The sequence below is a fragment of the Corythoichthys intestinalis genome, chromosome 5 (assembly GCF_030265065.1).
Source record: "Corythoichthys intestinalis isolate RoL2023-P3 chromosome 5, ASM3026506v1, whole genome shotgun sequence".
Lineage (NCBI taxonomy): Eukaryota > Metazoa > Chordata > Actinopteri > Syngnathiformes > Syngnathidae > Corythoichthys > Corythoichthys intestinalis.
The window spans coordinates 46,448,671-46,474,180 of record NC_080399.1 but is presented as its reverse complement, the minus strand read 5'-3'; the positions used below and the strand labels follow the sequence as shown (position 1 = coordinate 46,474,180).

Below are 25,510 nucleotides of genomic sequence, written 5' to 3'. Positions count from 1 at the left end.
TATTACAAGATGACTAACACGACACACCGCGCACTTATCTGCCTATTGAAACTGGCTGCTTTCAACTTTCAACTTCATGGCAAATTGGCACATCAGAGGTCTAACAGTAGAGTTGACTTGAAGCAGAACAGTGCCAAGCCCTAGCATGTCCATATAGCTGTTTTGGATTGCTGTATTCAGATAATTAGATGTGCGGTATCATCAGAGCAACAGCAACAATTTCCTTCAACACATAGTGGCGTATGCAGTGACTCTTCATTGTTAAACATCTGCTCGCCTACAGTGGTACCTCTACATACGAAGTTAATTCATTCCAGGACCTTTTTCGTAAGTCGAAATGGTCGTATTTCAAGCAGGAGTTTCCCATAAGAATACATTGTAATTCCATTAATTCGTTCCACGGCCCAAAAAACCTACACTAATCATCATCAATAAATACTGGTGGTCCTGTTACAAATGGCAATTACAAATAGCAAAACAAATAAATTATAATAAAAACCGCAATAATAGAATAATGATAATAATCATTCCTGTAATAATGTAACGACTCGGGTTCTAATGCGCCGGACGTGTTTTGCGTGCTGTACCTGAACGCACCGCGTCGCTGACGTGACTGGGAAAGGGAGTGGTGCGGTTGAGACTACTTTCAAAAAATGAAATGAATGAATGAAAACTAGGGTTATGTTTAATATTCAACATTTTGTGGTGCATTGGCTTTTTAAAACTGGGTTATTTTGGCTCTGGTGCAGACGCGTCTCTTAAATTTATAAAGGATGCTGCTGACCCTGTGGAATTCTCTGCACTTTTTGATTTTGTAGACCCATTTATTTATTTTAAATTTCATAAAGACATGCTTCTGATGTGGTTTACTTTCTGAAGTATTCAAAGATATTTTCGAAGACTTGGAAAAAAAAAAGGAGCCTTTATATTGCAAATTTGAAAAGCTGTTTTATAAAAATATGCGTAAACTAATGAAAACAAAGTTAACTGTCAACATTTTGACACCAATACTTACCTTTTACTGCAAATAAATATCATCCTCCTTGACTATTAAAGCAGGGTTATCTATTCTATGCAAAATGGCCCAAAACAGAGATACAGTATGAACCATGCCCTATGTAACCTATCACAACCTACTAAGTAGCCCCATTGGGTAAGGTTACCTTGGGTAACCTGTACCGTTACACCCTGAGTTGACCCATTCTGGTAATCAGGCCAGATTTGAGCATTAAAACCACACCTTTTCCAATCAAAGTGAGCTAAGAATCTCATGTATCTCTGGAAGATTATCCTGGGCCTTTACCCTGTGGTGTAGCCAGCGTTCAGATCTACTCAGAGAAGGGTTATCAACGTTTAACCAGTTCAATATTCCTGCTCTCAAATCCTTACATGTGGTCAAATCCAATGTTGGTCGAGGTACAGACTTTGTTATTGTGGTTTGAAACAAAATGATAGCCAACCATGCTGCAACCTGGGGCTCCTGCTGCTGTGAGTGTTTGTATAACACGTTCCTTAAGTAATTCACCACAATACAAGTGGCAAAGAAAAGAGTGCCCCGCTATGATAACAGTTAACCTAGATTCTTCAAATTTTTTTTCTCCTACTACAGCTACAAATATCTTTTCTCCTTTCTGTTTTCTGACTCTCTGGATGCCCTGTGGCACAATGCTGATTCTCTTTACAGGTCAATCTTGACATCTGATTTAGGGAACTTGCAAATATAGAAATATTGGCTAAGTTCATACAGCAGGTCTTAATGTTAAATTTTTTCGTGTTTTTCCGACTCCAGTGAGGCATTAACTTGACGGTCTGAACGGCACAAGTTGCAGAGAAGTGGACCATTTCAAATCCTATCTGGGTCACTTTCGTATGTTGTTTAAATCTGATCTGGGCCACATTTTTCCAAAATGTGGCGGCGGTCTGAACTGTCAAGTCTCCCAAATTGGAATTCATGCAGCAATTGCGTCACGCAAGACGGCAGCGATTAGCTGTTCATTAGCGTTAGCGCCTAACTTGAACTCGGCAGGAGGCGTGCTTGACCACAGTAATAAAAAAATACAATGAAGAAAAGGATAACCCTAGTAATGCTCGGTTTCTTACTGTGCGCCAAATAAGCAATATTTCAGTATTGCTTACATGGCTGAGTCGGCGCAAACTGACGCACACACAAGACTCATGTGTGTGCGTCATGCACGCACACCTGCACAGTGCATAGTTATTTGTTTTGATGCTTCTGTGTATGCAGGGAAGTTTGCTCAGCGCATGTTGGACTGCGAATTAGTGAGCATGCGTAATACGACAAAAAATCTGAACTGTGCTTTAAGACCTGAAGTATGAACCTAGCCATTGTTATGTGTGTATTGTGCTGTATTGGTCATCTCAAGTGTAACACATACCACAAAATGGTAAATGGTGTTACTTGTAAGAATCGAGCGCATAATTTTCCCTGTCCTGCAGGGTTTGTGGCATTTTAAAAATTTTATAAGGTTTCAAAATCTGTACAATTGTGCCATGAATAAAAGTGACGTTTACAATGTTTCATGCATAACACAGATCAAAATGAGCATATTACATGTGGCCCAGGTGTGTGGGCTGAAATTCCAATGGCCACCATTGGGTGCTCCTTCCTCCTACATGGGTTGCAGCACCTGAAGGTAATCAGAAGTAGAGCAGGGCGGTAAACCGAAAATTTACCGTCACCGAAATTCTTAACGATGACCGACGTAATTTTGACCATGTCGGTAAATTCGGTAAATTAATAAAACAAGAAAATATAGTCTTTTCATCCCGCTTTGATTCTGTGTTGTTCGTCTATGTTCGTTCCCCTTTAAGAAAGCAGTGAATGTGCTTACGTAGGGAGTCATGTGATCATCAGGAAGCCAATCAAACAAAAGCCCGGTAAGCTAACGCTACAAGCAAAACGTGATGGAGTGTGGCTTAAGGGAGGTTCACCAAACTTTCAACCGACATTTAGTAGACTCTTGGTGGCATCCAGACGGGCTTTCACCCGCTGTCCTCCTTTGTTCTCACGATTTCCGGAGATGGTGCTTTCAGTGCTTTCTACTGGTAGCCAGGCTAACGCTAGCTAGCGGCTAACGCTACAAATGAACGTTATGGAGTCGGATAGCGGCTCTAACTTGTCGAAACGGCTGAACTTAATGAGTGGATTGGGCACGGACTGCATCTAGCAATTACTATGTGGCGTTATTTTGTATCTGTCTGTGTGTGATTCCTCTGATAGCTTTTGTGATGGTAAAGCATTCAGCATAAAGTACAATCCAACGGCAAAACTTATAATGACCGAGAAATGGCCCCAGCTATTTTTATTGTGCGTGCATTTATTAAAAAATGCACTGGGGGGAAAAAAACCCTTAAACCATAAAGTAAACACTTGTATTTAATAATTATGTCACAGCAGCCATTAACAATAAGTTGTCTTTTTGAAGTGTACTGTTCAAGCTGCAAGTCATTTGTGTTACAATTACATGTTTGCACAGGCATATTGATTTTGACAATGTACATTGTTCAAGTCATACACGCTGTTATAAATGTTCATACTTGAATTCTTATTGCTTACAATACATTTTTATAAACTTAATGTTTAGACTGCATGTACAATTGTTAAATACAGTATATCAAATTGAATGCTGGTAAATAAATCAACAAGAAATATTTAATCTGTATTTCATGCATTGATTCAGATTTTCAAATGTTATAACAGTCCGCTTGGGCGAATTTATCGTCATTTATCGTTATCGAGATAAATCTGCTCAATTTATCGTGATACATGTTTAAGGCCATATCGCCCAGCCCTAATCAGAAGCCAGGTGGAGCACAGGTATATAGAGGAATAGTGAGGAAGTTTGGGGGGTGCATTTTTCTTCCTTTGACTAGACAATTTTGGTGGATGAAAATTTTTCGCCGTAATATGACTAAAAATGTAGCTTTGGTCCAAAACTTTTTTTTTCACCGAAATTACATTACTTAAATCAGAAAGAGTGTTTGAGGCCAAAAATGTGGCACTTTGAGGCTAATTGTATAGGGGAAACCTCCCGGTGTGTTCGGCACAGCCCAATTGTGGCGAATAATGCCATTTATTGAAACACACAGATAAACTGTATTACCAGTCATTTAAGTCTGCTTGTAGAATGTAGAATGGAAGAACAATGGATTTCGTGTTAAAATAAGTGCTTGGCTAATTTCAGCAAAGCGGTTATATGTCTGATCTTCTGCGAGGGGAGATGTTTGTTTCCTGCTCTGTGGTGCTGCCATCATTGTCCCACCTGTCACAAGTATCTGAGAAGACTTGACAGGACTGAGGTGTGGTATGCGATCACTGCCTTGCTCAGGAGGTTGGAGATGGATTTTACAAATTAATTCATTCATTCATCTTCCGTGTCGCTTATCTTCACGAGGGTCTCGGGGTGCCCTAGCCTATCCCAGCTAACAATGGGCAGTATATGCAGTGTACACCCTGAATCGGTTGCTAGCCAATCACAGGGCACACACTCACGTCAGGCAGCCTACCATGAATGTTTTTGGGGTGTAGGAGGAAACCGGAGTACCCGAAGAAAACCCACGCAGGCAAAGGGGGAACATGCAAACCCCACACAGGAAGGCCGAAGCCCGGGCTTGAACTCCTGATCTCAGAACTGTGAGATGACACCCTGTTGCCCTTTTTACAAGTTATTTGGTAAAAAATTGATGGTGAATTTGGTGAGTTTGTTATGAGGCTTAAATATGGTCCACTCCTATGTTAATACAGTAGGTGTATTCAAACTTTAAAGTATATAAGCATTTTTGCACGTAAAACATTAAAACCAAAACAAAAAAAACAAAACGATTAATCGCAAATTAGTTACGGACTGCATGCGATTATTCGCGTTTAAATAATTTAATCGTCTGACAGCACTTATATATACAGATATACAGTGGGGAGAACAAGTATTTGATACATATCAAATACTTGTTCTCCCCACTGTGTATTTTTCCCTTAAATTCTAAAAAGTAGTTTTTTGAATCAACTTTTATGTCTGTACTTGACTATGGCGAAGTCCTTTATTTACATTCATCTACTCATTGCCTTCATGCATTGGATAAGGTCTACCATGGACCCTTGAGATTTATTACAAACCTTTAGATCTTTTACTCACCAGTGCTCTTTGTATGCCGAGGTTGGATGGTCTGCTCCGTCCACCCGTTGACTCTTTCACTGGCATGTCAATGTTTAAAAGGCAATTCCTGGCCTGCTTCCATCTTACTTGGGGAATTATCTCACTTAAAAAAAGCACTGGGAGTCAGAACCTTCGGTGTCAGGACGTGTTTTTATTGACTGTACAGAGGGTCCGCACTGCACTTAGTCGCAGGGCTTTCACCTATGCTGCTCCTTCTGCATGGAACGAGCTGCAAAAAACCCAAAATTACGGGATCTGGTTTCATTTGATGCTCTTAAGCCTCTTCTGGAAGACTTGGAAGCAAGTACTACTTTTGGCTGTAGATGCTATGACTGATTTTTTTTAATTTTTTTAATTATTATTAATATTTTGTGAACTGCTTTTGTGCTTTGGTTTTTAACTGCAATTGTGCTGCTGCCTGTCTTGGCCAGGACATTCTTGTAAAAGACATTTTTAATCTCAATGAGACTTTTTCCTGGTTAAACAAAGGTTTAAAAAAAAAAGACTTCTATTATTACTACTTCTATTAACGACACTGGAATGAAAACAGGATTTTAAAAATTTTCTCTCATCCCATTCAAAATCTTATTTTAATAAATTAAACATTGGTTGTTAATTTTTCCAATGCCCCTCCCTAATGGAAGACACATTAAATTCCATTGATGAGGTCTTGAGTGAGTCATGCATGAATTGAGACTGCAGTGAATCAGCTGGATCAAGTCCAGCTAGGGAGCACCGTAGAAGTGTACCGTATCGGTCATTCTTTTCTGTGAACAGCTGGCCCCAACTAGTGGCCTGCGACCAGTAGGAGAGTGATAATGATTTTTATGAAGTTGTTCTTGCTCACTCCCTGGACGTAATCAGTTAAACTTGTTGCTGGGAATTGGGACAAGCTGTTTTGTTTGAGCATAAGTACAATTTAAGGAGACCCCTTCACTTCCTTTTTAAAGGACATATTTTAATTATTTTATTCTGTATCTCAGGAGGGATCATATGTTTCTCTCACAACAGTGGCCCTGCCTTGAAGAAAGACCAACCAGTCACTTTGGCACTATTCAGTGTCTGATGATAAGCTGTTTGGCTCCAATAGCCAATTGTCCTTTGTGGAGGTCAGCTAGCCTTTTCATTTCTGCTGCTGCCACCATGGACTTACTCCCCTCGAGCTGCTCAGTGGATGACCCTGTAGAGAAAAGGTCACCTGCACACAAATTCTGTAGGACAGAAAATGTTGAGATATTTATTTCAAAATTGAAGCTCAATGGAGGGTTGTTTTTTTTTTTTTGCAGCTTATTTTTCAATAAATAATGGATAGTGAAAATTTTTAGCTATCCAGTGTAATGTCGAAAGATGTACTTTCAGTCATAATGGATGAGCTTACCATAAAGGTTTTTATGTATAATAATGATAGTTGCTTCACCAATCTTTCAGTCAACACTTGTTTGGATGCTGTCTAGGACGATGATGATGTCATAAGAGTGCGGAAGGAGGGTGTGTAGAACTGTCGTGGAGTCGTGTATTGGACTGTGATACCTCCCAAGGGAGGATCTCCTTACCATCAACGCTCCATTAAATATCTATTATCTCTGCTGTAGGCTTGTGGCTCTGCCAGTATGGATTCTTTTACCAATTAAGCACTTAAATTGAGAGCAAAGTGCATACTAGGAAAGATGACCGTTCTTACATACGTAGGTTATGACTTAAATAGTGCTGAAATGTCCGTTTGTATAGGTCTTAGAAATAGAGGTGTGCAGAAAGTTTATTTAAAAGTTGAATGACTTCTTTGTCCTGTCTCAGTATCCCTTTTGTTTTGAAATAATCGCGCGCCATTCCTCGTATTCACCCGCTGCCCATCAGTTCTGTTCAGCAGCACCCTCCTAAAACTGTCATGTAAGATTATCCTTTTGGCTCAGGCAGGGAGTCTAGGGTTTCAAAACCAACTGTTAATTTACCAGGCTGAAGGTGGCAAGTTATAAATAACACTAAACACAGACGTACTGTTTGTGAACCTTGCTCACAGCAGAGCCATGCATATATTCTGGGAGTTGCGCATGTGAATATAATATATATATGCGTGTGTGTATTTGTATAGATTTTTTAAAATAAAATACTAAAATAGTGCAGAAAACCTAATTGCCCTTGCTTGTGAGACCACTCTCAAGTTTTAACATATATTGTGACCTTGACATGGTCTATTACATTGAAATTCCAGTTAAATGGCCTGCAATAAAAGTTACATTGGAGCCATCTGGTGGAATCTAGTTGTTAGGTTTAGATGCACTGGAAAATAAAAAAAATTAAAAAAAATAAAAAAAACTTCCAAAAAGTTGTGCTAACTAACGTAAGGTTTAAACACAACTCATGTTTTCAGGTTTTTGTCTGTAACTCGCCATTGGGAAAGGCAGGAAACTTGCCATGTGCTAAGTTGAATTATCATGTGTTTCAGCAACACTAAGGCTACGTTTATACTACAGGTCTTAAAGCACGAATCCGATTTTTTCATGTTTTTCCGACTCGCGTGAGGCATTAACTTGACGGTCTGAACAGGACAAGTCCCATAGAAGTGGTCCATTTCAAATACGATCTGGGTCACTTTCGTATGTGATTTAAATCAGATCTCTGCCACATTTTTCCAGAACGTCGCTGCGTTCTGAACTGGTAAGTCTCCCAAATCGGAGTTCATGCAGCAATAACGTCATCAAAGAGCGAGAGAGAGACTGCGCGCTGCGGTAGCGGTGCAGCTGTCCGTTAGCGCCTAGCTCGCCTTGAACACGGCTTTTGGGGAAGAGTTGGGCTTGGCAACAGTCATAAAAAAATTAAAATGGGTTGAGGATAAGCCTGAAAATGATCGGTTTTCTTTCTGCTCTATATGAGCAATATTTCAAGATTTCTTACACAGCCGGCGCAGAGAGTTGGAGCAAATTGCCCGTACGTGTGTGTGCGACATGCACGGACAGTGCGTGCATGCTATCGATTCACAGAAACTTTGAATATAAGCCTAAACGGGGATTATTTATGTCTGTTATTTGTGTCCTCTTTTTGGAAATAAAATATGATCGCCCTGGAATGAAGGATGACGGCCAGCATGTGTAGTAGTGTGTTTTGATGCTTCTGCGCATGCGGGTCTTCTTGCTCAGCACGTGTCGGACTGCGAATTAGTGCGCATGTGTAATACTTGAACGATCTCAATGGACAAAGGCAGACTGAACGGGCACGCCAAAAAAACTGATGACAAAAAATCGGATTTGTGCATTAAGACCTGCGGTATGAACATAGCCTTAGATTTAGTGAACAAAACTTGAAATATTAAGCTGTGCTAACCATACGCGGAGTTTAAGGAGGGCCCGGGGGGGAGGCTCCCTGGTGACTGAAAAGTGTCATTGCATGTAACTGTCTTTCCTATATATGATTTTAAAATCGAGTTTTCCGGTAAAATATTGTCTATAAAAGTTGTAAAGCAATAAAACAAACAACAAAAATTAATGAAATGAACCAAAAAATATATATTTTTAATGGGTCAAAATTATTTTTCGAAAAGATCATGTGACTAGCACCTTAGTACTAATATTTTTTTCCAGTATTGTTCAGGGCTAATAAGGACTGTCAGTGGTGTCCCAATACTTCTTTATACCCCTATGTAAATATCTTGCCAGAGGCTCCCAAATTTAGAATGATTCCTGTTATGCTTGTGTGATACAAGAAGGCCTCTGCTGACAATAGTTACGCCGCAAAGAGCCACTGAATCTGTAAAGCAGCAGTTTAGTGATTTCGGCTCTATTACTGCTGCTTAATGGCTATGCCCTTAGTTATGGTGTCTACCTTTCAGTCAATCATTAACCTCAGTGAGAATGTCATGGCTAATCTTAGTCTGCTTTGGACAGAGGTCATAAAACATACTACTCAAAGGCAGATACAGTATATTATACTGTATGTCCTGAAGACCGAATGTGTGTGTTGTTTATCCACTTGCCTTGCTATATTGTTGAAAGTCAAAGAGATGTTTGCACCAGCTGTGTTTAAGAATATAATTGTATTTTCATGCACAGGTGCATTCTTACATAATATCACGAAATCATTCATTTGTAGTCAAGTGAGGGGGGAAAAAACCTCAGTTCAACCTTAGGCCCTTTGGTCACAGACAATTGTATGGCCATTCAACCACAGCTGCCTCACATTGTAAAATGTAATTCTCAAAATGGATGGTGGTTGATGCTCTGTGGATGGTACGGTTTCCCTGCCCTACTCTTGGGTTCTTGGATCGTGGATTGTATCCCTTCGACTGATTGCCCCCACAGAGTGGGGCGCTGTTTTAGCTCCAGTCATAGGTGGCTTGTGTGGAGCCTTTCGCCTCTTCTGTTGCCTGCACAGCATTTCCGTACACCACATGGCTAACATGCATGTAAGAATCAGTACATTAAAAACAGGCAGACATATAGGCTACGTTCATACTCCAGGTCTTAATGCACGAATCCGATTTTTTCGTGTTTTTCCGACTCGAGTGAGGCATTAATTTGACGGTCTGAACGTGACAAGTCGCATAGAACGGGACCATTTCAAATCCGATCTGGGTCACATTTTTCCAGACTGTCGCGGCAGTCTGTACTGTCCAGTCCCGCAAATCGGATTTCATGCAGCAATTACGTCATCAAATAGCGAGAGAGTCGTTACCGTAGCGATGCACCTGTGCGTTATTAGCGCCTAGCTTGCAGTGAACACGGCTTTCGGGGAAGGGCTGGGCTTCACAACAGTCATAAAAAATAAAAATGGGTTGAGGATAAGCCTGAGAATGCTCAGTTTTCTCTGTTACAAGTGAGCAATATTTCAACATTGCTTACACGGCCGAGAGAGAGTCGGGGCAAACTGCCCATATGTGTGTGACGTGCACGGACAGTGCGTGCATGCTATCGATCCATATAAACTTTGAATATAAGCCTAAACGGGGATTATTTATGTCTGTTATTTGTGTCCTCCTTTTGAAAGGCAAAACATGATATCCCTGGAATTACGGATGACGTGTGTCATTTGTTTTGATGCTTCTGCGGATGCGGGTCTTCTTGCTTAGCGGGTGTCGGACTGCGAATTAGTGCGCATGCGTAATACTTGAACGGTCTCAATGGATAAAAGCAGTCTGAACGGGCACGCCAAAAAAACGGATATGACAAAAAATCGGATTCGTGCATTAAGACCTGTAGTATGAACGTAGCCATATTGGATTTAGCACAACTAATGATGACACAGTATTAGGGCATCAATTCACTAAGGCTACGTTCATACTACAGGTCTTAATGCACGAATCCGATTTTTTCGTGTTTTTCCGACTCGAGTGAGGCATTAACTTGACGGTCTGAACGTGACAAGTCGCATAGAACGGGACCATTTCAAATCCGATCTGGGTCACTTTCGTATGTGGTCTAAATCCGATCTGGGCCACATTTTTACAGACTGTCGCGGCGGTCTGTACTGTCCAGTCCCGCAAATCGGATTTAATGCAGCAATTACGTCATCAAATAGCGAGAGAGTCGTTACCGTAGCGATGCACCTGTGCGTTATTAGCGCCTAGCTTGCAGTGAACACGGCTTTTGAGGAAGGACTGAGCTTGACAACAGTCATAAAAAATAAAAATGGGTTGAGGATAAGCCTGAGAATGCTCAGTTTTCTCTCTGTTCCAAGTGAGCAATATTTCAACATTGCCTCCACGGCCGAGAGTCGGGACAAACTGCCCGTATGTGTGTGTGACGTGCACGGACAGTGCGTGCATGCTATCGATCCATATAAACTTTGAATATAAGCCTAAACGGGGATTATTTATGTCTGTTATTTGTGTCCACCTTTTGAAAAGCAAAATATGATATCCCTGGAATGACGGATGACGTCTGTCATTTGTTTTGATGGTTCTGCGCATGCGGGTCTTCTTGCTTAGCGCGTGTCGGACTGCGAATTAGTGCGCATGCGTAATACTTGAACGGTCTCAATGGATAAAGGCAGTCTGAACGGGCACGCCAAAAAAACGGATATGACAAAAAATCGGATTCGTGCATTAAGACCTGTAGTATGAACGTAGCCTAATTCTCACAGGTGATTAGTATAAATACGGGTTCCCTACCTACTTCACACAATGGCACTGCCTGGCCAGCGCTTTAACCCTACCCTGTCCTACCCTAATCTTTCTTGATAGGCTAGGGTATCCCTTCGTCATGAGTTTTCCCCTCAGTTAAATAATGTTGTAACTTATTTATAATGCTACTTATAGTAATTTTATCCCCATTTCCCACGGGTGTTTTTGTCCCTGAAACCCTTTTTTTGTCCTACTGTATTTTTTTGATTAAACACAACAAGATAAAAACGTAAAGGGGGTATTTTAAACTCCCTTATGGTACAACAAAACCTTTCCAGCATTTAAAGGCATTAGATCCATCATTATGCCTGTCAAAGCACCTGAACAGGACAGGTTAAAAAAGACAGGTTAAAAAAAAAGAAAGCTAGTGATATGATAAAGACATATCGCCAGTCCTAATGTTAATATGAGCTTGAGCATATTCTTCAATTGATTATGCCCTCATGCAAGTTTCGCTGGTCTGGCTTTTGCTTTAAAACACCCACAGAACTGTCACACTCAGTTGTTGATGACAGTCTGAATCAGCTGTCAGCTTGCAATTTGGACCTTGCAGCAAATGCATGGCTGTGGACTGAAGTCATAATGGAGTGAATGCAACGACTGGGAGGAATCAGAGAATGACGTCACCAATGGTAAACTTGATAATGATGCTGACGATGGTCAAATCAATGGGAATGACAATCCTTGGTTGTTGATGAGGTTTACTGACACTGTGGCAGAATGGATAAATGAAATACTTAATTGTCATTATTTCATGGCTAAATGATTAGAAAACTGTCCTTCAGGATGTTCTGAGTTCTATTATGCCAAATTTGGTGGTTATCCTGCCACAGCAGCATGTAAGTCAGAAGGTTGTAGTCAAAGTTTTGCGAGTCCATTTTCTCTTAATTTCTGAAATCCCAAGATTCACAGATCACCCAACTTCTTTGAATAGCAATTTCTTGGAGATGAAACATAGCAAAGTGGTTTTTATGTCATCAGCAATTTGAGATTATTTTTCCTTTTTTGGAAAATAAGGCACGAACCAAATTATTCATGAAATTCTTTAGACATCTCTGTGATTGGCTAGCAACCATATTAGTCTGTACCCCACCTTCTGCCCATAGTCAATTGGGATAGGCTCCTGTACCACCAGGACCCTTGTGAGGATTACAGGTATTGAAGATGAGTGAATACATTTTCATTAAAGTTATACTCATTAAAGGTCATTGTCAATATGGAGATCTGTAATACTCTCAAACAGAAGGCTGATTCACCCTAAAATGTTTCAGAGATTCAGTGATTTTCCTGTCCTATGTAAATTATAGCGAGACATTATTCCCATGATGGTAATTCCTTGTCATCAATTGTAATCCTTATGTACAGTATGTCAAACTGTCTGCAATCACAGAGTTGTTAGGGGCCTCCGGCAGATGAGCCTGAGGTTGGTCACGGCAAGCTTGCCCTAACTTGCATCTGATGTAATCTTGCTAAACCTCCATGGAAATTTCTCCTCCTCGTAGTGCTGACTCATCATGTACCATCATGCCTGCCACTAGTCTGTTTTCAGGTCATTTTCAGGTCAAAGCCTTAGTACTTTTTTGCTAAATTTGCAAAAGACTGAATCACATGCCACTGTACATTATGTAACAGTAAAACCCTATGACTACTTTGTCTTCTCTTTGTAATGTTTAGAAATAGCTTGCTTGTCCAGCATTTGTAATTTAGTGGGGAAAAAAAACAACCAAATAGCAGTGCATGTTTAAATAATGTAAATCCACATTTTTGATGACAATGGAAATTAGGCATATTTTTTAAAATATGTTAGCAAAATGGAACATAAGTATGTTGTTACAATTTATAATTAAAAAAAAAAAAAAAAAACTGAAACATTCTTAATAAAATGAAAATAAAATAATTGCAGTCCTTTAAGTGAGCCTAAACCCACAGCCACAGCTCAACATTATTACCATCAGAACAAAAATAATTGAATTATTTTCCATAAAAAGCACGTGTGTATGACTCGTATCTAGGGCTGTCCCAAACGACTAATTTCCTCCCAATTAGTCAGCCAACTATTTTTACGATTAGTCCACTAATCTAATATTTATTTATTTGTTTTTTTGACTACTACTTTAATAATGAAATTTTTGTTCAAAGCATATTAATTCACCAAAAACATTTTGGAACACCTAAATTCTTTAATAACATATAAATAACATAAATACCAAAAAATAAATCACAAACAATGAGGTCAAATGCTGCTGGCATTAACTAGTGCAAAAAAAAAAAAAATGTAAACGGAAACACTGTGAGTTCACCTCCTCTAAAAGGAGTCAAAACAATTCTTACTCTTTTTGTGGTATGTCATTGTCTATATATTTCTAAATGTTAAAATGAATTGCAATGTCCCGGACAACCATTTTCAGAATACTTTGTGTGAGTTCAGATGCTTTTTCTGGTGTGCATGCCGCATTTTTGGGGGATGGGAAAAACTGTTCAACTTTTGTTTTAACCTGAAAATAGATAAAGTAGAGGGCACATTGAAATATTACCACAATTAATTTGAATGAAAGGCACACATACCCACAGTAACAAAAATTAATTATATAGTATTAATTTTATAGTATACTACTATATGTAAAACTTTAGAATATTAAATAACTAACATTAGTGTAGTCATGGATTACAGTAAGCAGGCCAGTGCTGTTTCCATATATATTTTTATTATATTATGTATATACAGGATATATGTATATATTTTCCCCAAGTGGGGGCTTCCATGATCCTAATAAATTTAATAATAATTAAAATATATATATAATTATATTAATTATTTTATTAAATAAAAATGCACGTTGATACGACGCACATAAAGGCAACTTGCTTCAAGTGTTCGTTCATAGCCGACGTGCTACCGTGGTATGCGAGCTCAGCTTAGCAAAGAGTACACAAAGTGGCACCCTCCATATTTTCCTTGAAATAATTCCAGACTCTGGCTATTCTGGTCCGCTTTTTTGGCTTTATGCCGCTTTCACGTGTTACCAACTCTTCCCTTTTTGGAAATTGGCGGTGTTTTCAACTCCTCACCGGCGATTCACTTGGCTCGTTGTCGTCGGTTCATCTGAGTTCATCCGATTTCCTCCTCAGGAAGGCGGTGGCATGCCTAAAAACACCGAGAGGCGTCGAATGGCTCTTTATGGATACTTTTATTGACCAAAACAAAAACGTGGGGGATGAAGCCACTCAACTTGGCGCGACCCGCGCACTTTTCCAACTCACCGATCTCGCTCCCTCTTTCTCGCTCGCTCGCCCACTTTCTTCCTCTTTGCTCAATCTGACAACGCTGGTCACATTGAAATAACATTGGCCCTCTTGGGGGTGCCAGTAACAACCGCTTGTATCGCGAGCGCCCGCCATTCTAAACTTTATCCGCATGTAATTTTTTTTAACCCGTCATTACCCGTCGACGGTATGTTTTGCCCGTCGACGCATTTACGTCATCGATGACGTCGACTAGTTGGGACAGCTCTACTCGTATCATGTTTACATTATACACATACTGTTTGTCAACAAGGACAGTTGCAAGAGAGAAAAACAACCACCTTTTACACCACTATAAACACTAAACACGCTGGAGTTAACTCACGTAGCTGCTGGGAAACGTTCATGACAGTGTTTACGAACCTTTAATTTGGTATAAATACGATATAATACTGGAGGTATTGCCTTCTCAGCAACCACCCTCCGCAAACAAGTTTTACATGTTGGTTGGCCCTCCTCCTCTAAGCCGCAGCCTAATGTAACTTTTCTGTAGCCGAAGTATTCCCATACCAGTGATTTTTTTTTTTTTTTTTTGTTTGATGGGGGTGGGGTTCCAGGAGTTTCACCTTCTCCAGCCATCGTGTAGCACTTATTGACACTGAGCAACAACAGGTGGGGAAGCGTTGAACCTTGCAGCTGCAAGTGAGGCATTTCTCCATGCATTTTTGGGACATAAATAATAGCTAATTCCTTAGGGGACGGTATGACGGAAAGGTTTTGAAACCTTGATGTTTTCACAACAATTTTAAGTAGAATGTGGCGTATGGTCTGAGCACTAACAGGCTGACCCCCCACCTCTTCAATCTCTACAGGAATGCTGACAGCACTCCTGTAACGAGTCATATGACATTTTGGAGGGAAATGACAAACTACTCAATTTGGACATTTAGGGATGTACGTAGTTTCTAAGGGGTGTACTCACTTTTGTTGCCTGGGGTTTAGATATTAATGGCTATATTTTGAGTTATTTTGAGGGGAAAATAAATGAACTCCATTATATAAGCTGCACACAGACTACTTTTCATTGTGTCAAAGTGTTATTTTGTCAGTGTTGTCCCATGAAAAAATATACTTATTTACAGTGCCTTGCAAAAGTATTCGGCCCCCTTGAACCTTGCAACCTTTCGCCACATTTCAGGCTTCAAACATAAAGATATAAAATTTTAATTTTTTTTCAAGAATCAACAACAAGTGGGACACAATCGTGAAGTGGAACAAAATTTATTGGATAATTTTAACTTTTTTAACAAACAAAAAACTGAAAAGTGGGGCGTGCAATATTATTCGGCCCCCTTGCGTTAATACTTTGTAGCGCCACCTTTTGCTCCAATTACAGCTGCAAGTCGCTTGGGGTATGTTTCTATCAGTTTTGCACATCGAGAGACTGACATTCTTGCCCATTCTTTCTTGCAAAACAGCTCGAGGTCAGTGAGGTTGGATGGAGAGTGTTTGTGAACAGCAGTCTTTAGCTCTTTCCACAGATTCTCGATTGGATTCAGGTCTGGACTTTGACTTGGCCATTCTAACACCTGGATACGTTTATTTTTGAACCATTCCATTGTAGATTTGGCTTTATGTTTTGGATCATTGTCCTGTTGGAAGATAAATCTCCGTCCCAGTCTCAGGTCTTGTGCAGATACCAACAGGTTTTCTTCCAGAATGTTCCTGTATTTGGCTGCATCCATCTTCCCATCAATTTTAACCATCTTCCCTGTCCCTGCTGAAGAAAAGCAGGCCCAAACCATGATGCTGCCACCACCATGTTTGACAGTGGGGATGGTGTGTTCAGGGTGATGAGCTGTGTTGCTTTTACGCCAAACATATCGTTTTGCATTGTGGCCAAAAAGCTCAATTTTGGTTTCATCTGACCAGAGCACCTTCTTCCACATGTTTGGTGTGTCTCCCAGGTGGCTTGTGGCAAACTTTAAACGAGACTTTTTATGGATATCTTTGAGAAATGGCTTTCTTCTTGCCACTCTTCCATAAAGGCCAGATTTGTGCAGTGTACGACTGATTGTTGTCCTATGGACAGACTCTCCCACCTCAGCTGTAGATCTCTGCAGTTCATCCAGAGTGATCATGGGCCTCTTGGCTGCATCTCTGATCAGTTTTCTCCTTGTTTGAGAAGAAAGTTTGGACGGACGGCCGGGTCTTGGTAGATTTGCAGTGGTCTGATGCTCCTTCCATTTCAATATGATGGCTTGCACAGTGCTCCTTGAGATGTTTAAAGCTTGGGAAATCTTTTTGTATCCAAATCCGGCTTTAAACTTCTCCACAACAGTATATCGGACCTGCCTGGTGTGTTCCTTGGTTTTCATAATGCTCTCTGCACTTTAAACAGAACCCTGAGACTATCACAGAGCAGGTGCATTTATACGGAGACTTGATTACACACAGGTGGATTCTATTTATCATCATCGGTCATTTAGGACAACATTGGATCATTCAGATATCCTCACTGAACTTCTGGAGTGAGTTTGCTGCACTGAAAGTAAAGGGGCCGAATAATATTGCACGCCCCACTTTTCAGTTTTTTATTTGTTAAAAAAGTTTAAATTATCCAATAAATGTTGTTCCACTTCACGATTGTGTCCCACTTGTTGTTGATTCTTGACAAAAAAATTAAATTTCATATCTTTATGTTTGAAGCCTGAAATGTGGCGAAAGGTTGCAAGATTCAAGGGGGCCGAATACTTTTGCAAGGCACTGTATATGCAGAAATGCAAGGGGTGTACTCACTTTTGTGCACACTTTAGATCAAAAATTATGTACAGGACCAGTTACTTTTCTACTAAAGAAATGACAACTACAAAGCAATTTTGATATTTTTGTCAATTTTGTTACTGAACATTCAGACTTTTAAATGAAAATCATTCTTTTCAACAAAGCGGCATATGTATGAGTGATGATCTTTATCGATTCTATGCTTTTCGATTGATTTGATTGGACTGTTACTTAACAAATCGATGCATCGATAGGATGACCATTCATCGCGATTTGACAGTCCTTAAAATTGAACATTTTATCCATGTGCCGCTAACTGAGATTCTGTCCTGTCGTGTGGCAAATTTGCGAAATAAGCGATTGGCAGTTCTTAAAATTTGTATCAGTCGATAGCTTCATTTGGAAGCTTTAGCTGATGAACCAATGATAGAGCTCAAATATATATCACATTCTATATTCTAATGCGTACTGTGAGCCATTTGAGACGGGTGTTGCCACTCGTTGGCTACTTTGTGTCTGGACCATTCAGTAAACCAGAAGTACTAGTAGTAGTCGCAAGACAAAGATTCCCGACCCTTGTTATAACATGTGGCACATGTTTTTTTTTGGTGATTTCTAAATCAGTAATAAGGAGAGAAGAAAAACATTTTTTCTCACGACTTTATTGCAGTGTCCTGCACTTTCCGACATTCCCTTCGATGACAATATTTGAAAATCCCTCATTATTCTAAAAAGTATATTTGAATTTAGTGAAGACATCAACAAAGAGGCTGTGAAATAAATGACCCATAGAGCACACAAACAGGACTCTAAATTTAGGTAAAGCTGCCCCTGAGGAATGTGAATCCTAGAGATCTCCCTTTGTCATGTTCCTTTTTCTGTCTGCTTCTCACAGAGCGGGGAGAGTAGAACGCTGAGTAACTTCAGCACATTTTTAACATTCCCTATCCCAACTTTTTTCTCTCTCACTCGCTCTCCCCCCATAATTTGTAATGGAGTATCTAAAATAATAATTAAATAATGTTTTATAATATATAGATATATAATTATAGATATATTAGGGATGTTCTGATCACATAATTTTGCACCCGAGTCAGAGTCAAGAGTCACCTGATTTTGAGAATCTGCCGATACTAGTCCCGATCCGATACCGAAAAAATAGTTGCTTTTTCCTTTTGTTGTTGTTTTTATTTGAACAAAAGTTCCAAACATATTACAGTCGGGGGTGAAAGTGGCTAGAATTTCTTGCCGGAACTACCCAACGTGAAGGTCACCACGGAGCCAGAAATGTTATTTATTTATTAATTTTTTTCTTTCATTTTTGGGGGGGGTCAAACTTCTTAAACTCCTGAAATGCAAATAAAGCTGTTTTAGCAGTTATTTCTATAACACATACAAAAACTGATTTTCATTCAAAATTGTATTTTTTTTCCAATATTTTGCAAAAGAAAAAGTAACAAAAACAGCAATAACCCCAACCTCCATCTCCTAATTTTTATTTTCCCTCATTTCCTCACAGACTAAATACATATAGAGTACATATCTCACATACATATCTCAATTTTAACTACTTAAGAACATAGGATGTATATTAAAATTGAAGTTATTGTAAACATTTACCTTTTCTTTTTTCTTTTTTCATAACAAAGATATAAGTAACATACATTCAGAAAAATAAGTACAAATAACTTATATTATGTAGAGTGAAATGGAATATATTTTGAAGATTGCGTAAACATTTACCTTTTTAAATCATAAGGAAATGAATAAGTAGCCTAACATAAATGAACAAATATAAGTCCAAAGCGCACATTGACAGCTAAGATGTTCTGAACCTCCCCGTCAGAGCAAGTAAAACTAGATATGATAAATGAGCCTCCTTAACTCTTTCGTTGCTCTTAAAGACCAAATGTGAAGTAAATTGGCCAACCATGTTTTTGAATAATATCAATGGCTAAACAATTATAAGCATGTTTTCGTTTTTTTTTTTTTTTTTAACGCAACCCTTCCAGATTCTTTGTTTAACCCATAGCAATGCCCTTGACAACGAAAATGCTTTTCTTCGACAATCTTCGGAAATCGGAAATTACGTCACACCGAGAACTGCGAGGGAAGTCCGCCATACACACAGTATTGTTGCATTGCTTCTCGGTAAGATGCCACGGCGATGTGTGGCGATGGATTGTTCTCAATCTAAATAAAAGTTGTACAAGTGCCTGAAGGATAGCAGGGCACGTAAATGGACATCATTTGTTCGTATAAGCGAATGAATTTCACGCCATCATCGAGTCATGTTCTCTGCTACAAAGACTTCGAAGATGCCTGCTTCCTCAACCGGTCTGTTTATGATCAAGGATTTGCAAAAAAGTAAGTGTGATTTTTGGACAGATGACTGATGACTTTGTCAAAGCAGAGCTGCCAACTGTTGTGGAACAGTGCTTACCGTAATTTGTAAATCATAAGGTGCCGGAACGCAAAGTACATATGACAGCGCAGGGATGACGGCACGTGGACAGGTCTCGGAACATATTGTAATCGCCTGAATAGGGAAATCGGAGAGGAGTGAATGATGGCTTCCTTCACTTTATTGTGGCAACAGTTAAATCACAAATAACAAAAATAACAGTGGACTGCTGCAACATGCGACCGCCAACTTTGCTCTCACACCGCACTCTTCTCCTCACTTCCCACTACGTCACCACTCTGCTGTCCGATGGCCCCTTCACGGGCCCGCACACAGTTACGGACATTACATTATTCAGAAAATGGTGCTGAAAACAAAACGCAAATGCCCACTTGCCATGCTGTGGGACTTTCCTTTTTTCTTCCTTTTCTATATGCTTTTCTGACTCGTTTTGAACCATCTTCCTTCTTTTTGAAAAAAAGACAGTAAATGCAACAGTCTTTTTTGGCATGTTGAAATACCGTTTGATCCTGGCTGCTTGCTCCCAAGATGCCGCAAATTTCAAGTTTTTTTTTTTTTTTTTTTTTTTTTTTTTAATGTCAGGAGTGTGATTTGTTGGTCCAGCTTCTCAGTGCACCAACAAATCTCCGAGTCTTTCATATGACGTTAATTTTCATAAACTACATGCAATTCTTGGGATTTGTTGTGTAAATGGATTTATGCATATTATTATTTTATTTTATACTGTAATGTCCTAACTGCGTGTAATATTCTGATATAATGTTTTTCGAGGCACCCTGAAATGCACGCAACGTTACTCATGTTTTGGTCACGTGACGTGGGAGTGTAATAGAGAGACCAGGCTCTATCTATCGCTCCGCACAGCCTGCCGAGAGCCCCAAGCTGTGGTCGTACTGTTAGCTCCATGTGTTAATAAAGAAGCAAAGTTGTCAGCACGTCGTGTGTTCGATACCTTTGTCAACAAAAAGCTCATAACAAGACACTATGCACGATCCGTTTAAGAGACGCTGGGACTGGAGAGCTGTGAGTAGTAGGAGGCGAGGGGGAGATGAGCGAGAAGCAAAACTTCGCGGTCGAATGTGGCAGCAGTCCGCTATTATTTTGTTTTCTTATTTTCACCACAATAAAGTGGAGAAAGCCATCCACGACTCATCTCCTTCTTTCCCCCCAACGTTTTTATATTATTATTTTATATGCACGAGAGCAGCCGGATCTGCCAAAATGAACATGAAGTCAGATTTTTTTTTTTTTTTTTTTTAAACAATGTCATCAGATAGACAAAAACAAAATTATGTGCAAATGCCTGCATCTTCAAATCATGAAAATAATAACAGCCTATATTTTACCAATCTTGTAATCTCGATGGGTCTTGTCTCCATTCCATGTCAGGTAGTCTAGGCACATTGTTTGCATCCTGATTAGCGTCTGGCTAATACATGTTAGGTCCAACAAAAAATTCCAACCTCCTCTTCTTCCTCCAACTCTTAAAAACTTGGATCTCTTCCCTTGCGCTCGATCTATCGCTGTTTGAATCATTGTTTGAAGGGCTTGTATGGCGGCCGTATGGAGGGCTGCCATCGCTGTTCTCTGTGTGACGTATCACTTCCGGGTTCGTCCCCTTTCAGGCTCGAACTTCGGAAACGCGATTATTTTGTCAAATATACAACATATAAATTATTGGTTTCATACTTTATTTGTTGGACAATGTTTAATTGCTTTAATTGTGACCCTATTTGGCATGTTATGAAATTATTTCACATTTGGTCTTTAAAGATTTGATCCATTTTATGTTGCATTGCCCTTTTTTTGTCGCATCAAATCAACAACCATTTTTTTTTTTTTTTTTTTTTGCTGTTCCAGAAAACATGCACATTTGAACCAGTCAGAGCTAACTATCTCTGCTGATCACAGGTCAGTATGTCAGTCAATTGAACGGATAAATGAGTCCAGTCGTTTTGCTTTGCTGCATGCATTCACACATTGACGTGACTCATCATCGTCAGACTCAGATAACTTTTTTTTTTTTTTTTTTTTTACATAGCGTTTTGACAGTTGCTGTCATAGTTTCGGAATCAAAGCACCGTGTACCGGAACAGCATTCCGGCCCTGAATCTTATACCGGAACTGCGTTCTGGCCCTGAAACTTATACCGGAACTGCGTTCCTGACCTTTCTGGCCCACTTTCACCCCGATTACTGTACTGTGCTTTTTACAGTACTTCCTCTTCCGTATTTTCCGTGAGTGTTGCGGAGTATAAAACGCATATATTTTTGTATTTTTTGGCAATGCAATTGTATTTCTGGATTATTCTGTTACATACACTTAAAAATTAAAATATATATAAATTAGGCCTGAACGATATTGGAAAAAATTAACATTGCGATATCGTATATTGCCAAGGCTCCACACTTACTTTTTGCATTGGTTGCACCTAACTGATTGTTCACGAGCACAAAATGTAGTCGCACCCATATTTTCATTGTATCACTTTTAACACCATACTTTTAATCACTCTCCATAACATTCATACAATTAATTCATCTTCTGAACTGCTTATCCTTACGAGGGTCGCGGGGGAGCCTATCACAGCTAAATCCAGGCAGAAGGCAGGGTACACTCTGAACAGGTTGCCAGCAAGTAGCAGGGCAAATGTAGACACACAACCATTCACTCACACCTACGGGCAATTTGGAGTGTTCAATCAGCATACCATGCACAGAACATTCAAACACCACACAGGAGCTGGGATTGAATTTACGATCCTCCAGCTATGAGGTGTACATGCTAACCACTGACACACAGTGCCGCCTTCATAATGTGAATTATTTTTAAACAAGAATAACACAGAAAAATGTTTGTTTTTATTATTTATGAGTTCCCTCAAATTCACTCAGGCTTTGACGCACACGCTGACAAGAATGACTGAGTTGCCACAGACTGGTGTGTAACCATCTAATTGTTAATAATCGTTGAGCTACAGGGCCTTCTCTCACTAGATCAAAGCTATAAACCTGTCAATCATCGTTAACTTGAAGTATCAAAAACCAGCTGGACTGATGACCAAGAAAAAAGTTTGGTCACACTGCTTAGCAAGCAGGAGGAAGGGTGAAAGGTTGTACGAGCATGAAGCAGAAAAACATAAATATATAAAGTGGTACCTCGATATACAATCGCTTCAACACACGATCTTTTCGACATTCGACGTAAAATCTGACGACATGCTCGAAATAAGACGATTTATGACAGCGCCGCAGTTTCTTTGTTTTGCCAGAAGACGGACGCACGGCAGATTTTCTGGAGAGAAAAAACACAACTTCCAAGGTTAGTACAGGTGGTAACATAGGAAAAAGGTGACGCTTACCATTGAAATGAAGATGGAAATGAGAGAAAAATATGAGCGTGGTGTGCGCATCCGTGAACTGGCTCGACAATATGGCCGTACAATGTCTACGATCTCGGCTGTCCCCTCCGACCTCCGTTCACCGGTCTTTATAAGTTAAAGTGACAATTATTATTGTTGTAACATCACCGTAACCTTAACATAACCTTCGTCAGGTTTCTAATAATTTATTCCATCAACTTATGCAACACAACATGCCTACTGTCCGCCGCAGTTGACACCAGCAACAAAACATTAAAAGATAAATTAAAATTTCTACCCCACTTTCTATTTCACTGTCACGTCAGCTAGATTCAGATTCAGATTGATTCAGAGATTTTATTTGTCATTGACATCAGCTCTCACAAGATGACAACAGATGCATCGAAATTCAGTTCGATGAGTGAGCATCTGGCCGCTGCAGACTTGTTCCGTGCCGCCACTTCTCACTCTTCTTCAGAAATTACAGAGCAAGTTACAAGTAGGCACACATATATCATACAACATGGCAAGGATATGACACAACGCACAGGTCACGTGCAGGGATTTTTTGTACGAAAAAAAAGGAAAACTACCAGTCATGACTGGAGGGAAAGGGGGGGGGGGGGGGGTGATAGCAAGAAAAGGCGGGGGTGTATTCGCGGTTTATTCAGGTTCAGCACGCAAAGAAACGTCCGCCACGTTAGAATTAGATTTGTTACATTATTACAGGAATTATTATAATATTATTCCGATTTTTATTTCTAATCTATTTGTCTTGCTATGTGTAATTGCCATTTGTAATAGCACCAGCAATATTTATTAAGGATTTAGTGTAGGTTTTCGGGCTTTGGAACGAATTAATACGTAGAATTATAATGTATTCTTATGGGAAAATCCTGCTCGACATACGACCATTTCCACTTACAAACAAGGTCCTGCAACGAATTTCCTATGTATGTCGAGATAGAACTGTGTTTTAAATTAAAAACCTGATCCCTTTCACCCAAATCCGATCCTCTGAAAAATGGCGCGATCGGCCCGATTTGCGATCACGTGATCGGATCGGGACCTCCCTAATATATTTATATTTATACATGAAACAGTAAATTCGTACATTTATTCATATTTCTACATACCGTATTTTTCGGACTATAAATTGCACCCGAGTCTAAGTCGCACCAGCCATAAAATGCCCAAAGAAGAGGAAAAAAAACATGTATAAGTCGCACCGGAGTATAAGTCGCCTTTTGGGGGGAAATTTACTGGATAAAATCCAACAAATATAACAGCTCATACAAGAGAGCTAAAAGTGTGTTTTAATATTTTGAAGGTCCCTTTTTGCTACTGTGCTTTGGGTTTCTCACTATACTAAAAAGCTGTCTCTCTTTGCTTGCTTTTTGTACAGCTCCTGCAGCAACGTGCGTGAATGTGTGTGTGAACCACCGCAACAAAGATGACGGAGTATAAATTGGTGGTGGTGGGAGCTGGAGGCGTGGGCAAGAGTGCACTCACCATCCAACTCATCCAGAACCACTTTGTGGATGAGTATGACCCCACTATTGAGGTACAACTGTGTTTCTTTTGCCACATATTTTTCATATTCTTGGCAGAATCCGACTCCAATTCAGAGTAAGAAGAGAGCAAAACTATTTAACATGAAAGTATTACAATGGCCATTGTGGTGGTGCGCATTCCTGCTGTTATACATTTACTTGCCTTGTGAATAACTCTGTTGCACAGAAAATACCCGAATTAGAATAATCTGGAAATTATGGAGTAGACAATGTCTAGGTGAGTGCAAGTCCTTTAGATTTTTTTGTTTTTATTTTTTTTTAGTAACCCGTATACTTGCTTGTAAGGTTAGGTGCCTCCCTCCCCCCCTTCGGTCTCATTTTCTCACCACGCCTGCCACTGGACAGACAATGTCCTTTTTGTGGATTTGCATTCCTGTCTCCTATGCGCTAATAAACAAAGGGAAGGCACTCCCATGTTTTAGTGGTTGTACTTTGGATGGTTAAATTCTGACTTGTTTCCTGAATTGTGGTGTTAATATGACCTGCAAGTTAGGGCTGGGCGATATGGCCTTAAGCACGTATCACGGTAAATTAAGCAGATTTACCTCGATAACGATAACTGACGATAAATTCGCTCAAGCGGACCGTTATATAATTTGAAAATCCGAATAAATGCATGAAATACAGATTAACTGTTTCTCAGTGATTTATTTACCAGCTTTCAATTTTATTTAACAATTGTACAAGCAGTCTAAACATTAAGTATATAAAAATTTATTGTAAACAATAAGAATTCAAGTATGAACATTTATAACAGCTTGTATGGCTTGAACAATGTACATTGTCAAAATCAATATGCCTATGCAAACATGTCTTTGTAACACAAATGAATTACAG

General features: G+C 39.6%; 1 protein-coding gene across 2 annotated transcripts in view; it reads left to right on the top strand.

The window, feature by feature from the left end:
- The window catches only part of LOC130915948 (GTPase HRas), a 46,417-nt gene that overhangs the window by 7,954 nt on the left and 12,953 nt on the right, over positions 1–25,510 (top strand). The window contains exons 2-3 of one of the 2 annotated variants that reach the window (XM_057836230.1): positions 21,599–21,649; positions 24,505–24,663. In XM_057836230.1, coding sequence (XP_057692213.1) covers positions 24,553–24,663 — 111 coding nt within the window. In that variant the 5' untranslated portion in view covers positions 21,599–21,649; positions 24,505–24,552. The remainder of the gene's footprint in view (positions 1–21,598; positions 21,650–24,504; positions 24,664–25,510) is intronic. The other variant, XM_057836229.1, reaches the window with a different exon arrangement.